The sequence below is a fragment of the Macrotis lagotis genome, chromosome X, assembly GCF_037893015.1.
Source record: "Macrotis lagotis isolate mMagLag1 chromosome X, bilby.v1.9.chrom.fasta, whole genome shotgun sequence".
Classification (NCBI taxonomy): Eukaryota; Metazoa; Chordata; class Mammalia; order Peramelemorphia; family Peramelidae; genus Macrotis; species Macrotis lagotis.
This window is the reverse complement of record NC_133666.1, coordinates 693,480,876-693,497,108: the sequence shown is the minus strand read 5'-3', so window position 1 is coordinate 693,497,108 and position 16,233 is coordinate 693,480,876. Positions and strand designations below refer to the sequence as shown.

Below are 16,233 nucleotides of genomic sequence, written 5' to 3'. Positions count from 1 at the left end.
CACTGGAAGTTCCCTTCATAGGTATGGTCCCATTCTCTCCTCCCCCCACCAGAAAAGGGAAGTGATCGAAATGTAGGAGTAGATATTGTTTGGGGAGAGCCTGAAGGTCTTATCAATAGTGAAAAACAACACGAGGCATGAGGAAGCAGGAGCAGTGGGGGTGACCCGGGCTCCTGCCACACCCTGCTGCTACGCCCTGGGTTCTGGCCAAGTCCTAATCCAACTCAGAAAACCGTGACATTGTCGTTATCCCACCTGTGCTTATCACTGCCCTTTGAAATGGCCATTAGTGGCTAAAGGGTTTGTGAGGGTTCTCTATATCCTGGGAGATGACATTTTCTACTTTTGCTTTTCAACTCGGCATGTCTAAACAGAAGTTAAACAAAACTCAGAGATCTACAAGTCCCAGCTCCACATTTGACAGAAGAGGAAATGAATCTGAGAGAGCTGCAATGACTCAGCCAAGGTCACTAATAAGGGCAGGACTTCAGTTAAGACTGTGGGCTCCACACTCACCACGGGGTCTAGCACTGTGTCTTCACCATTCCATCCATGTGCACTCCCAAATTATACCTCCTTTTGTTATGCTTACTGTGAGGGACCTTGACTGAGTCTTTCCCACTCTGGACTTGTACCTTCATCTGTAAAAGGACAGGGTGGGACCTAATGGACTTTTAGGCTCTTGTCAGCTCTAAGAGGATGCTGTGAAAAGGTTAGAGTCACATTTGAATTTGTGGCTTAATTAGTAAACCTGATGAGAATCTCTTATCACCCTGGGCAGGGAAAAATTGAACAAAAGGTCATGTCTTTGAGATTAATTGCTATTAAAACCTCTCACCGCAAGCTGAGGCAAGAGCAAGCTTCCATATTAACAGTAGGGAGCTGCCATTCAAAGCCTCCCACAATCTGGACTCACCCTGCCAGGCCACTCTTATCTCTCTTTCTTCCCTATCATGAACTCTCAGCCCCAGGCAGGCCAAGCACCTCCCACCCTCAATGCTCCCCACCTCAGCTTATTCCCACTTCCACATCATTGCTCATACTGTTTAGGAAGAGCTTCAGAGAGGCTTGAAAGAGAGGTAAAAAGAGGGGTGGGGTGGGAGAGAAAGGGTATGTACCTACCACCTATTCTGGATAATGTGTTTCATAGATCTCTTCTGCCAGACAGACAGATAGATAGATAGATAGATAGATAGATAGATAGATAGATAGATGATAGATGATAGGTAGATTGTTTGATAGACAAATAGGTAATGGATAGGGAGATACAGGGATGGAGGGATAGATAAAGATAGGAGGGAGATGACTCAATTTCTATATAACCAGTTTCCTTAGTTACGTATGTATTTTATTTTATGAACTTGAATTTGAGAAGGGGTCTCCAGACTGACCACCCAAGGGGGCCACAGCATCAGGTAAGTTAAGCTCCTTTCATACCTGAATGAGAACCCCCCCCCCTTTCAATATACCCTCCAAAGACATCTCTTCCTCTGATGATCTGTCCTTCATTCTCAACCCTTTAGCCACTAATGGCCATTTCAAAGAGCAGTGATAAGCACAGGTGGGATAACGACAATGTCACGGTTTTCTGAGTTGGATTAGGACTTGGCCAGAACCCAGGGCGTAGCAGCAGGGTGTGGCAGGAGCCCAGGTCACCCCCACTGCTCCTGCTTCCTCATACCTCGTGTTGTTTTTCACTATTGATAAGACCTTTAGGCTCTCCTCAAACAATATCTACTCCTACATTTCGATCACTTCCCTTTTCTGGTGGGGGGAGGAGAGAATGGGAAGACCGTGACATCAGGACAGTGATGCCACAACCACAACAAGCACGTGAATTGGATTGGAGTGAGGAGGTCTGTGCTAAGTCACTATCCTCCCTTTCTACTCCGGAGCCATCTGGCCAGATAAGAATCTGGACGACTGGAGATGGCCCTAGATGCAAGGCAATCAAGGTTAAGTGACTTGCCCAAGGTCACACAGTTAGTGAGAGTCAAGTGTCTGAAACCCTGTCCTCCTGACTCCAACGTCAGTGCCCTGTCCACTGCACCACTTGAAGGCTCCTCCAGGCTCTGTCTGAAGACACCCCACTCCTCCTTGGGACCATTCAAACTTTTAAGCAGTTATCCCCTCTATCATCCCAGCATATTTCCCTGCAACTTCCTCCCAGTCTTCCTTCTTCTGTCCAGAACAAGGTCGAACAAGGCTAATGCTTCTTCTGACTATCAAATAAACATTCATTATCTCCTCCAATATAACAGAAGTTCTTTGAAGGCAAGAATTACTCCATTGTTGCCTCTGCGGCCATAGTGCCCAACATGTATCCTGGATACAGTTGATTAGGGCAGAAGAGAGGCTATCACTTCCCTAAGGTGTCCTGACTCCAGCTCTTGTTGCCTTCTTTTTTTTACGTTTTTTTAATTTTTAAATTTTTAAAATTCATTTTGATATTAAATACAAAAAAGAAAAAAGAACATATGTATGTACACAACACAACATAGAGATAGGATTCAATATGAAAGCATGCATTTCATTTTGGATTGTTTATTTTTGTAAAAGCTATAAGAAATACTATATATTGTTTTCAAAACTATCCTGCTTTTCTATCCTCCCTTCCAAATTTTCTTTTGTTCTTTGCTGTGCACTTTTTATTTTTTCTCCCTTCCTCCTTCCCACTACCCACTTGAGAAGGCTGCAATTAAGCATACACACTCACGTATGTATATATTACATAGTTTTATATATATCACTCTATCATATATTCTTTTGGTTACCAGTTCTTTCTCTGGAGGTGGACAGTATCTTCCTAGGTCCTTTGTTGTTGGCTTGAGTGTTTATGATACTCAAGATGAATTATTCAAATGACACCCCTTCTCAAGTTCAAGTCCAGTTCATAAAATACATATACAATGAATATTCAAACAATATTAGAGACAAGGGTCTCTTGATTTTATCTCACTCTTCATTGTTTCATGTGAGACTTTCCATGTTTTCCTAAACTCAACCGGCTAAGGATAGCGTGGTGGTATTCCGTCATATTCATATACCACAATTGGTTTAGCTTTTCCCCAATAAGACTTTTCTTAACCTTTAACATTTCATTTCTCTTTTGTAATGCTAGAAGACTGAAATAGCTGGCTCTTGAGTTCTGACTAGTTGTGTGACATAGAGGAGGTCATTTTGGCCTCTGTAGACCTCAGTTTTTCCCATGGGTAAAGTGAGAAAATCGGACCAGATGGTCTTTCAGCTCTGATATTCTATGTGTCTAGAAATGCCCACATATATGGTCTAGCAGTAGAGTGATCAGTCAAAAAGGAGAACTCAGTGCCAACTGAAGTTACCCAGGAAGAGGGATTTTATTTCTTCTACTTGGCTGGAAAAAAATTTTGAGTTTGTGAAGAAGGTCAAATTTTGGCTCAATGTAAGGAAAAGTCTTCTAACAACCAAAGTGGAATGTCCCCAGATGGAAAGTCCCAGAGTAGAATGGGTTGACTTGCTTCTCATACTCCCCATCAACCTTTAGCTTGGGTGCCACCTCTCCCATAAGCTCTCTTTGACTTTCCCCTCAAGGATATTCCCAGTTCTTTGATCCTATGGCTGTTCTCACCCCTCTTATCCTCCTCTAGACACTCTCCAGCTTATTGAAGTCCTCCATAAATCATGGTGCTCAAGATTGAACACAAAGCCCCAGGTCTACCAAGGGAAAGGAGAGAGAGCCTGCTACCGCCCTAGCCACAGAATCACAGCCTTCCGCAATAAGAAGGGATATCAGAAGAGGTTTATTCCAACTTTCAATAAGCTTGATACCTGATATACAGTAAACACTTAATAAATGCACGCTAAATGAATAATCTGTACTGACCCACAATCCCGTCTATGACAGCTCCAGCAAGAAGTTATCCAGGTTCTGCTCCAAGACCTCCAAGAACATGAAATCCATTTTTTCTATTCAATCCAATAAACATTTATAAAGCACCTACTGTGTATTCAGTTCCTGGGATCCAAAGACTAAAATGAAAGAATTCCCATGCAAGCCATGCATATAAGTATAATTTGAGGGAGCAAAAAAGGGATCTAGGCAAAGAATATTTGGGGAGAAATCTAGGAAATCTTTGTAAAGGAGGTGACAACTGAGCTAAGTGTCTGAAATTGGATTTGAACTTCTGTCCTCCTGACTCCAAGGTCAGTGCCCTGTCTACTGCACCATTTAAGGCTCCTCCAGGCTCTGTCCAAAGTCACCCCATTCTGCCTTGGGACAGTTCATACTGTTAAGCAGTTGCCCCTTCTGTCATCCTTGATAAGGAATCTGAGAGGGAAGAATCCGCATTCCAATTCTGGACAACTCTATTAGGAAGTTTTTCCTGACAAATCCAAAATTTGTCTCTCTTTGTAATTTCCAACGTTTCTTTCCAATCTAGGAGAGGAAATCAGATCCTCCTCCTGGACTGCTCAAACTTCCAAGAAGCTTTCAGCTATTAACGGGTTCTCCCCTTAGGGCCTAGACCATGGGTTTGGGTGTCTATAGACCCTGAGCCTGTTAGAACTGGAAAAGACCTTAGTCCCATCTTTCTCATTAGACTAAAAGCTGACTGAGGGTAAAAGCTGTGCATTATTATTCTTGGAAACTCTTAAGACTACCAACTTTGCCCCCCAGTTGTTTGAATGGAAAAGAACATTAGATATGACCTAGGGTCACACAGCTAATAAGCATCTGAAGCGGGATTTGAATTTAGGTCTTTAAGATAGGGGCAGCTACATGGTAAAGTGGTTAGAGTGCTGGGCCTATAGTCAAGAAAGACTCCTTCCTGAGTTCAAATCTGGTCTGGAACACTTATTAGCTGTATGACTCTGGGAAAGTCACTTAACGCTGAATGACTCAGTTTCCTTAACTGTAAAATGAGATAGAGAAGGAAATGGAAAACTACTCCAGTATCTTTGCCAAATTAATTCAGCAGGAATTGGATATGACTGAACAACAACTTCCAGTGGACAGTCTGACATGGCTAAAAATCAAGAGTTTAGACTAGTCCACTTTCCTGTGAAGAGTGAGCCACATACATGATCTGAAACTTGAAGACAGAGGCAGATAAAGAAGGTAGTTTGCCAAGAATCATGATATCTTAGATCTGGAAGGGCACCTGAGAGCTCATTCCAAGAAATCCACACAACAGGTTTAATAAATCCAACAAAATTCTGGAATTCTCAGTGAGAAGAGTTCGAGTATTGGTATCAAGGACCATGAATTCAAGTCCTTTTTTTGTTTGTTTGTTTTGTTTGTTTTTTGTCTGTTAAGTGACTTGTCCAAGGTCATACAGCTAGGTCATTATTAAGTGTCTGAGGCCAGATTTGAAATGAGGTCTTCCTGACTCCAGGGCCAGTGCTCTATCCACCGTGCTATCTGTATGAATTCAAATCCTAATTCTGCTACTTGGTGTTTATGTGATTTTGGACAAGCCTCGTAGCCTCTCTGGGTCTCAGTTTCCCCATCATATAAAATAGGTAGACTAAGGTAGATCATCCCTAAGTTCCTTCTAAATTCTATGATCCCATGATTCTTCCTCCCAAGCCAATAGAAGTCAATGAAAAGAGAGCAAGGGTTACCCGGCCTTCTATCGATCCACCAGCAGTAATCAGCAGCTCTTCCTCCTTAGAATATGTCGATTCCAACCCCTCAAGCCCCCCAAGGGGTCTACAAGTAATTCGCCCACAGCCAGCTCCGCTGCCTTCTCTAGTCTAACAGAGTGCTGTCTTGGGGGCTTTCCACATTATGAGAAAGATCATGGAATTGACCAAGAACCTCTTGAGGGGTATTTTCCAGAACAGGATCCACTCAACTATCCACTAACAAGCCAATCCCCTGGCTCTCTGCTCTAGAACAAGAGAGTTCTCCCTTAATTGCATTAACATTCTTCTTTCCAATAAGCTAACATGGCCAGACCACCATTTTTTTAAGGTTTTTGCAAGGCAATGGGGTTCAGTGGCTTGTCCAAGGCCACCCAGCTAGGTCATTATTAAGTGTCTGAGACCAGATGTGAACTCAGGTCCTCCTGAATCCAGGGCCGGTGCTCTATCCACTGCACCACCTAGCCACCCCAGACCACCATTTTTAAAATACCCAATGAAAGCTCCCAGTTTTCTTACCCCAGGCCTTCTACATTTGGTAGCAGCTCCCAGATTCAATTCAACAAATTCCTACCTAGGACATACTCCATGCCAGAGACCAAAAGCAGTCAGCACCTGCTCTCAGGGAACTTACATTCTTTTTTTTTTTTAGTTGTTTGCAAGGCAAATGGGGTTAAGTGGCTTGCCCAAGGCCACACAGCTAGGTCATTATTAAGTGTCTGAGACCAGATTTGAACCCAGGGACTCCTGACTCCAGGGCCAGTGCTTTATCCACTGCGCCACCTAGCCACCCTGGGAACTTACATTCTACCATAAAGCAGAAAGATGGACTCACTGAGATCCTCATGGCCACAGATAAGAATAGGGAAAGGACGGAGAAGTAGATCTGAATTCTTTTCCCTCCAAACCTCTTCTTCAGATATTCAGGCATGGTCATCACCTACACAGGTAGGAAGACATCAGAGTCGCACTGAATCACAAAGCATCTTGGGAACGTGGGCAGTGGGATTGGAGAATAGGGACCTTTCTGAAGAATTCTGCTAACTTGGAAGGCAAACATTCCAACATGGGATTTAGAGCCAGAGAGAGAGAGAGTACAAGTCCTGCCCTTCATGTGATCTTGGGCAAATCATTTGAGGCCTCAAATGAGGTCTCACCTCTCTGGGTCTCAGCTCCCTCATTTATGAAATGAAGAAAATAAAGAAGAATAAAACCTCAATTATACTGCATCATCCAGTGTTGTTATGGCTAAAAAAGATTTGGAAAACTTGAAGGAGCATATAAATTTGAGCAAATATCCTAACAAGATTGTTGAATGGGGAACTGATTATGCAAAGTTTTGGAAGAGAAAGAGCCCCTGCTATTGGGTACTCACCCCAGCCTTGATGTAAATGGGGACAAAGAGCCAGCCTAGGATCAGCAGCAATGGCAAACCCTGCAAAAAATCAAGGGCAGATTATATAGCAATCAGGCTTATCTTCTCACCTGTTCTAGCCAAATAGTCCTAGAGTCCCCATGATTCTGGGGTTCTCCTCTCCATTCACCTGACACCCATGTGGTATTCTTTAACGAGGCATTGGGAAATATGGCAGCCAAGAAAGAATTGTCTTACAGATTTAATCAATGGACCCCACCATGAGAGAGTCATTCCTTTGTGCATGACATTTTTAGTCTTTAAAAGAAAGTCTATGGGATTCACCTTTCAAAATACAAATAACCTCTGGATAGAGGGCCACGTTAGAACTTGGTCTAGTTCCTGACTTTCTCTGAGTCTGTTTCCTCTTCTGAAAAGACATTTGACCAGAAACTCCCTAAGGCCCCTTCCAGCTTGAGTAATCTAGACTACAATCTGATATTATCAACAGAACTCCAGATGTAGAATTAGGTGACTTGGGTCCTTGTTGTGACTGAGGTTTCCTGGCTGAGTGATCCCAGGTGAGTCCCCTTCCCTCTCTGCCTCAGATTCCTTCTTGCCTCACCTCATATACACATTCCATTTTCCATCTTTGCCTTGGCACAAATCATTCCTGTGTCTAGAATGCTTTTCCTCTTCACTTCTGCCTCTGAAGGATGATTCCCAGCATCCATCATAACTTAGGTCAATGCTGCCTCCTTCCTCGTTCCTCCCTCCCCCAACTGGCCGCTAACAAGCCAACCCCCTGGCTCTCTGCCCTGGAACCAGAGAGTGCCTCCTTAATTACATTAACATTCTTCTTTCCAATGAGCTTGCATGACCAGACCACCATTTTAAAAATACCCAATGAAAGTTCCCAGCTTTCTACATTTGGTAGCAGCTCCCAGATTCAATTCAACAAATTCCTACCTAGGTCATATTCTGTGCCAGAGACCAAAAGGAGTCAGCACCTGCTCTCAGGGAACTTACATTCTACCATAAAGCAGAAATTACTTTGTATTTCCTTGTATCTGGAGTGTTCTTTCCTCCCAGGAAAATGGGCCCTTTCTGAAGGCAGGAGTTGTTTTGGTCATTTCTACATTTCCGGTATGTAGTAGGTGTTTTTATAAAATGCCAGTTGAATAAATGAGATGATTGGACGCTGGTGCCATCCATCTTGAACAGTCAAAAAGTGATCAGATACTAGCACCTTAGTGTGAGTTGATTTGTCAGATCTTCCAAATAGGGGTAGTTCCCTGCAATCAGGGTCCAAAAGGAAGTTTATGGGAGTGGACCAGAGGTGGGTTTGGGAGAGTAGGTGCTTAGATGGCTCAGGATTCTGGGATGTCAGATATGGCAAAGACCTCAGAAATCTCCTATCTGACCCAGACCCGACCAAGAATCCATGTGCATGTTATAGCACCTCCCTGATGAAGTCCTCTTCAAGAACAAAGGACAAACAACAACACGTTGGCCCTGGATTTGAAGCCAGAAGGGAATTCTGAGTCCATCTAGTTCAGTCCCCTCATTTTATGGATGAAGAATTCAGACACAGGAGATTAAGTCCAAGGTCACTTGGGTGGTTTTAGAGACAGAATTGAAACACAAGTCCTCTGACTCCAGGAACAATGCTGTAACCACTGAACTATACTGCCTCCTTTCCACAGGCAGAAGTTGGCAAGAGGGACCCCAGGTTGCCATGGGGATGAGCAAGGAACTTAGGGCTTACTCACAGAGCTAAAGGGGGGAGAGGGAGGTCAGAGAGGAGAAGCCTGGAGGCAACTCAACAAAATTACATCCTGTCCAAAGACACATACACAGAGAGGGAGAGACACTTCAGGGGTCCTTCCTGCTGACACTCATTTACTTCTCAACAGATAAGCAGATTGCAGCCCCACAAAATTATGTGTCCATGCTCAGATTCTCATTGTGACTGGGTCGAGCTTGCATGAGACCCTGAGGTGTCCTCTCTGCCCTGCCCTGCCCTTGACCACCCAGAACTCCCCACAGCTTGATCTTGATTCTCATCAAGCTCCTTTCAGGCCATATGGCACCTCTATCTGTAGCCTGAAGGCTGAGTCAGGTTCAAGATGGATTTTTTTTTAGGTTTTTTTGCAAGGCAAATGGGGTTAAGCGGCTTGCCCAAGGCCACACAGCTAGGTCATTATGAAGTGTCTGAGATCAGATTTGAACCCAGGTCCTCCTGACTCCAGGGCTGGTGCTTTATCCACTGCACCACCTAGCCACCCCTAGGTTCAAGATGTTTTGATACCCCTGCTCAGCTAATCACAGTTTTATTTCCTCCTCCTCCTAGAAGGATTAGCATTATATTTAAGTTTTGTCTCTCCCCCTGACCCACTGCATATATAAATATATATTTGTATATAAAACAGATGAATAAATGAATGAATCCTACTTCTACATTAGGGTAAAACCATCATGCAGTTGCCCTCAGGGAGCCTGTCAATGTCCATCATGGACCAACCTCTTTAAGGACCAAATGGAAATTAGACCTTTGGATTGTGGCTGAACCTGCAAGAATCTTGTAACTTGTAACTGTGTCCCAGGGTTTCCCTGTTTGGCATCTCTGACTGTTTCCAGTCCATTTGGTGTGGGCACCTAGTCAGTTGGTACAGCTGATGCTCTTTGGAAATTTGGAATTCTGGCTTTGTCACCCTCAAGGGTCTAGTCAGAGAACAGACATGACTCTTGGACTGCCACTCACTTCATCCACCTCTGTATCTGGCAACGAGCTCCCTGGAAGTTTCTTCAACTAAAAGATTGAAGCCCCTCAGACTGAGGCAACTCTAAGATGGGGAAGCAAGAGCTGGATTTAAGGCCTGAAGGTCACAGACCCAGGAAAAGGACAAAAAAAAATTCCCAACAGAATGTAGTGACATGGTCAGCCTTGGTGTCCCAGAAAGAGAGGAGAATGCACCTTTCTCCCTTTCTTGTTTGCAGCGGTGAGGAATTACGGTTTAGGAATATACTGTCAGTTGGCTGATGGATTGTCTGGTTTCATTGAAGATTCTTCCTTCTTTTATTCTTCATGGTGGGGGGTAGCTGGAGGAAGGGGAGGCAAGATCTGCTAGAAGGTGAAGGTGATATAAGGAAAAATTGTATGCATCTTTTTTTTCAAAAAGAAAGCCATCTGGGTGGCTAGGTGGCACAGTGGATAGAGCACCAGTCCTGGAGTCAGGAGGATCTGAGCTCAAATCCTACCTCAGACATTTAATAATTACTTAATAATTTCCTAACTGTGACCTTGGGCAAGTCACTTAACCTACTGCCTTGCCAAAATACAAACAAAAAAGACAGCTAAAGTCTCACCTTCTGTTGGAGATTTTTTTTTGAGCCTCCTTCCTCCCAGGTTTCTCCCACCCCCACTAGTGTCATCCTCTCTGAGACTACCTTCCATCTGATCCCTCTATATTTCCGGATGGTTCTTGTCAGCTCTCTATTGCCCCCTAATAATAAAATGAGTTCTTTTGTAACCTCAGTGGTGAGCACAATGAAGGTGTAATAAAGGCTGAATGGGTTCCCTTAGGTTCCGAAGGAGCTGTCCCTGAGGGGGGGGGGGGGGGTAGGCAAGAGAAAAACATCGAGGATGCATCACCTACATTAGTCTCAAGTACAGTAACAGCAATTCCTGAGGCCGCACCAGTCCCAGCCAGTCCCACAAAACTGCCACTGCCGATGTTACTGGCAAAGAGAGAGGCACCAATCTGGAATCCAAAGAAAGAATCTGCTAATATCAGAGTGTGAAATCATTAGAGATTTTTATAGCAATGTAGGATCATGGACACAAGAATGGGAAGGGAACATCTCATCTATTTGTCTCCCTTTATAGAGGAGGAAACTGAGGCCCACGGAGGGAAGAACTCCTGCCCAAGGGCACACAGCTAGGCAGGAGCAGAAGTGGGATTCAAACCCATCTTTTTTGGGGGGGGCTATTATAATGCAACAAGGTGGCTTGGCCCTCTCCCCTCTGCTGTAAGAACAAGTTGCTTCTATTTTCTGCTGGCCCAGTGTGCTACCCACCGGTTCTTGGATCTACCAAGGTTCCTACGACACTTCCTTTCATTCATATGGGAGCTGAAAAATTCTGGAGCAAGAAATAACATTGAGGAAGGGGCAGAATAGGGGAAGGGAAATCAACGGAACCCTCCCTGAACCTCTCTCTCAAGCACTGTCCCTTCACAGCCACCCTTCTTTCCTAGTCATTGGGCAAGACCCCCAAATTTTCTTTCCCTGTACCTCACTTCCATTCTTAGCAAGTACAGGAAAAAAAGGAGTGAGTAGGAGGTCTGGGGGGAAGCCTGGCCTTTCTCCTCTCTTTTATTTACGATCTGAGCTGACCCTCAACTGAGTTTCAGGTCTCCTGAGTTTGAAATTTGGAAGAAGGTAGAGACAGTCACTATTCAAATAAACAACAAGGGAATGGAGTGGGGATATACTTACTGGCCACCACACCATGTCCCTGCCAGCCAGGAAGAAGCCCCCCACTGTCCCTCGGTTGCTCTTCAGCATGGCCTGGGTAAAAGGAAGCAAGCAGGACACAAGAAATAAGGGAACTGAGGATGCACATACAAGTTGGCACATACACTACTGAGAAGTGACCCCACCCCAAGCAAAGGAGACTCTTCTCACCAATGCCTACTCCTAATGTGCTCTAAGAAAATACCAGTATTTATTGTTTGGTCAGTTAGTCCTACACCATTCTTCACGATTTGCTTCCCCAGATCACTTTACAGGTGAGGAAACTGAGGCAAATATGATTAAGTGACTTGCCCAGAATCACACAGCTAGTAAATGTCTATGGATCAGATCTTGTGGTTCCAAGACCTGTACTCTATCCCCTGCACCACCTAGCTGCCCAAATAGCCCAACATAGCTTCATTTAAAAACCCACAATTACTGAATCTTCAGACTCAGAAAGTCTCATCCAGTCTAACTTCCCTCCTCAACCCTGATCACCTTTCTCTTCAAACAGGTTTCAATAATTTATAGTTTTTAAAAAGCAAGGTCCTTGTAAGAAGCCCTTCGTCTCTGACAGAAATTTAGATGATCAAATGCGAAGCTAAATTTAAGTAAAGGTTGATTCCTGGTGAGGTTGTCAACAAGACATATGACTTCCACCTGGGTGGCTCAATCCTTATTTCCTCCGGAATGAACTAGAAAGTCTTTTTGTTTGGCATTTCCAGCCCTACATGACCTGTCCCACCTCTCCTGACACTTTTCAAACTTAGACTGTGTTCCTCTCCAGTTCTTTTTACAGATGAGGAAACTGAGCCAGACAGGGTGAAGGGACTTGTTCAGGGTCACACAGCTAATATGTGTCTGAGGCTAGATTTGAACTCAGGAAAATAAATCTCCCTGTTTCCAAACCCAGCTCTTTCCACTGAGTCTCCTCATTGCCCAAACGTTTATTGACTGGCAACTGATTGACTTTTTCAAATGTATTTCCAAAGAAATTTAATGTTATTATGTAAAGAGATGGCTCCGTGGATAGACCCCCTAGGCCTAGAGTCAAAAAGACCTAAGTTCAAATCTGACCTCAGACATACATCAGCTATGTGACTCTGGGCAAATCATTTCACCTTGTTTGCCTCAGTTTCCTCACCTACAAAAAATATGACAACCCAGTCCAGTATCTCTACCAAGAAAACCCTTATGGGGGTCAGGAACAGTTAGACTGAACAACATTAAAAGAGGTAATTAATGTCGATCCATTATTTACACTGTCGGTTTAATGAGGTTTGTATTTTAGGCAAAAGGTGATGTTGACTGGCTCATCTGCCCAAGCTCCCCCAAGCCTCCTGTTATCCACACTTAAAAAGTTGCAGAGATGATATGACCCATTGCAATTTACTTTGTATGTCTGAGCTCCTCTTTCTTCCATCTGTAAAAGAAAGATTAGACCCTAAAGACCCTTCCATCTTGAAAGTTCTCTCCTTTGAAATCCCAACAGCAGACACATCTTTAGGAGGGACTAGAAGTGAGATCCTAACCTAGACTTCCCCAAGGAGACTAAGAAGAGATTTCAAGTGGTCCAAGAATTTTCATGTGAAAAAAATACAACCATAGTTCTATATAATCGGTTTCCTTGATCATCTTATATTATTTTATTTTATTCATTAAAAACCATTTTTCTGGTTTTTTAGAGATCCATATATTCCCCAGACTGCCCCATGGAGAAAAGCCCATGACACAAGAAGTTTCAGGCCCCTGCTCTAGAGGACCTCCTTGTTAATTCAATCCTATTTTAATGACACAATTTCAGATCCCACCTGTAACACAATGGCATGTGATATTTGGCCAGAAGCTTCTCAGAGAAAACTAATCACACACACTCTCTATCCTCTGGGATCCATTGCGTTGCAATGAGTCACTTGAAGACCAGTGAAAGGCAGGGACCTGTCAGGACACATGGTGTGGACCTTAAACTTGGGTGCTAAGAATGAGGCTACAAGGTGGGCTGCTCTGTTCTAAGTCTGAGTTGCCCAAAGGAAAGGTCTCATTTGCTCTCTCCTGGTTTGTTCTGGGTTTCTCTCGAGATCTAGCAAAATAAAGGAAAAGAAATACCCAAGGCAGCAATTAAACTATGTCCTGTAAGTGTTTGTGACCTTCCCACACAATTATAGCCTTGTAGGATCATAGGGATCTTCTGAGTCCAAGCCCCTCATTTTTCAGAAAAGTGAGATCCAAAGATGTTAAACGATGATTCAAAAGCAGACTATCCACCTTGGCTAGTTCACCCTCTAGTCTTCCAAGCCACTCTCAGCAGCAAACTTCAGCATCCATCCAAGCATTCCCCTCTCATCAAGTTAAATAAGTTGGTCCCTCTGAAATATGTCAATGACCCCAGCTCTAAATTCATGGCACAATGGGAAGAGCATTGATCACAGAGACCATCTCAGGCTGCGCTGTAATCTGTGACCCTGGACAAGTCTCTTAAACCCTTCTGGTCCTCAATTTCTTCCATATATGAAAAGAAAAAAAAATGGACTGAATGGCTTCCTAACAAGTTTCCTGGGGCCCAGAGAAATTCAATGACGTGGAATTGTAGATTTAGGGCTGGAAGGGAGTTTAGAAACCATCTACCCAAAGTATCACTTTGATAGCTGAAGAAGCTGAGGCACTGAGAAGTGAAATGATTTGCTTGTGTCACTCCAAGGCACTAGTGGACATCAGAAGCAGGATTAGAACCCAGGTCCTCTGCCTCCACATTGTTACCCAGAACAGAGTGGCATTTCCAACAGTGGAGTTCTTCAAGCAAAGTCTAGGTAACAAGAAGGTGACTTATGGAAGGGTTCCTTGTTAAGATAGTTTGGACCAGGTGGTTGTCAACCTTCTATGATTTTTCATGATTCTAATCATTCCCCTTATGTGGGAGATGCATTCCCCTTTTAATAGAGAGTAAAACTGAGGCTTAGAGAGGAAGAAATGATTGGCTAGTAAATGGCAGAAGAAAGGACTCAAACCTAGATTTCCTGTCCCCAAGATTCATTTCTCTCCATCACACCCTGTTGGCTCCCCACATACGATGAATTCTGCATAGTAACAAATCAGATACTAATATTTTGGAGAAACGACACTCAGTGCTATGTTCCCCTTTGGAATCTGTAGAATTCTATCTCCTGCTGCTGGTTACATTTTTGCTCTGTGGGAAAAGAGGAAAGCCAGTGGTGAAACTGGACTCACTGTTGCCATTGGCATAGGATGTATTGTACAGAGCTGGTTTGGGGTCAGGGTAATTAGGCCAGACTGGCCAGTCCTGGGGAGAGAAAAGTCCTTGCATGGACACAGCTCTTCTTCCCTTCACATGAGCTGGCTCATCTGATCTTGAAACAACACGAATGAAGGTAAGTAAAACACAAGATACATGCCGAGTGATTTATAAGCAAGGGGCTAGAAACTGGGGGAAATAGGGTGGGAGTCCAGAATCAGGCTTAAAGGAAGGATTCTAAGAGGCAGAGATAATCAGGAAGGTCATTGCAGGTATGGGGTACAAGCAATGCAAAGTCATTGGGACAGGAAACAGAATATAGTGAATAGAGAGGAGCAAATGGGACAGTTAGCCTTAGAGAATGGTGATGAGGAATAATGTGGAATAAGCCCAGAAAGGGGAGCTGGAGCCAGATTGCTACATTTGTAATGCTAAATATGAGTTTTTATTTGATCCTAGAGGCAATAGGGAGCCTCAGGAGCTTCTGGAGAAGGAGAATGACATGATCAAATGTGTGCCTCAGTTTCAATTCAGCAGTCATATGGTTAAATAGAGAGAGAGACTGAAAACAGAGAGACCTAGTCAAATGCTATTGCAATGGTAAAGGAGAAAGGTCATGAAAGTTCATACCTAGAGAGAGTGAAAAGGAGAGAAGGGATGTGAGAGGAGAACGATTGAGAAGGAGCTCATAGAGTCTTTGCTCAGTAATAGATGATATTATGTCACCTTCTGATAGGCTTGGATAGGAAAAGGAGGAATGTGATAGGACCAAGGAGAGAAGGTTTGGAAGAATGGCCATGGAGAGGAAGATAGAGATTCAATTAGGGTAGAATGCAAGGATTGTCCAGTTGAGATGAGGATTTATGAGCTACATGATTTGTGGTGAATCTGGCTGACTCAGTTGTATGACTTCATTCAGCTCAGTTCAAAAGCTAGGGTGTAGGAATAAAAGAGATGAATGGTGGGGGATTTGTGAGGCATGAACATTAACAGGACAAGGGAGCAAGCAACATGAGATCAGGTTAACCAAGCATGATATAAAACATTGGAAGGGAAGAAAGGGAAACCAGAGAATGAGTCTTGCTCAAAGGACCTAGATATAATGGAAACATTGAAGAATAGATTTAGGAGGAATGAGGTACAAAGAGAGATGCTTATAAGAGGTGATGATCTCATACAGAGGAATTTCAGAACTCTCCATCCTGAAAGTAGAAGATTTGTGTAATCACAGTTGTGTAACCACTACATGTGACTTTGGGCAAATCATTTCACTTTCTTCAATCTCAATTTCCTGTTGCATACAATGAAGGAGTCGAATTTTATGGATCTCTAAGCTCTGTTCCAACTCCTCATCTAGGATTTGTGTGGAGTGGAGGAAGAGAAGGCTGGTGACCAGGCTGTGGGAATAGAGAAGGTTGGTGACCAGGCTGTGGGAATAGAGAAGGTTGGTGACCAGGCTGTGGGAATAGAGAAGGCTGGTGACCAGGCT

The 16,233-nt window shown here is 43.7% G+C and overlaps 1 protein-coding gene across 5 annotated transcripts in view; it reads right to left on the bottom strand.

Annotated features, from left to right (window-relative positions):
• Window positions 1-16,233, bottom strand: part of LOC141498123 (solute carrier family 5 member 4-like) — a 41,298-nt gene that overhangs the window by 23,316 nt on the left and 1,749 nt on the right. For all 5 annotated transcript variants that reach the window (XM_074201081.1, XM_074201080.1, XM_074201082.1 and 2 more), the window contains exons 2-5: window positions 11,477-11,548; window positions 10,636-10,740; window positions 6,998-7,057; window positions 6,458-6,562 (exon numbers count right to left, since the gene is read on the bottom strand). In XM_074201081.1, coding sequence (XP_074057182.1) covers window positions 6,458-6,562; window positions 6,998-7,057; window positions 10,636-10,740; window positions 11,477-11,548 — 342 coding nt within the window. The remainder of the gene's footprint in view (window positions 1-6,457; window positions 6,563-6,997; window positions 7,058-10,635; window positions 10,741-11,476; window positions 11,549-16,233) is intronic.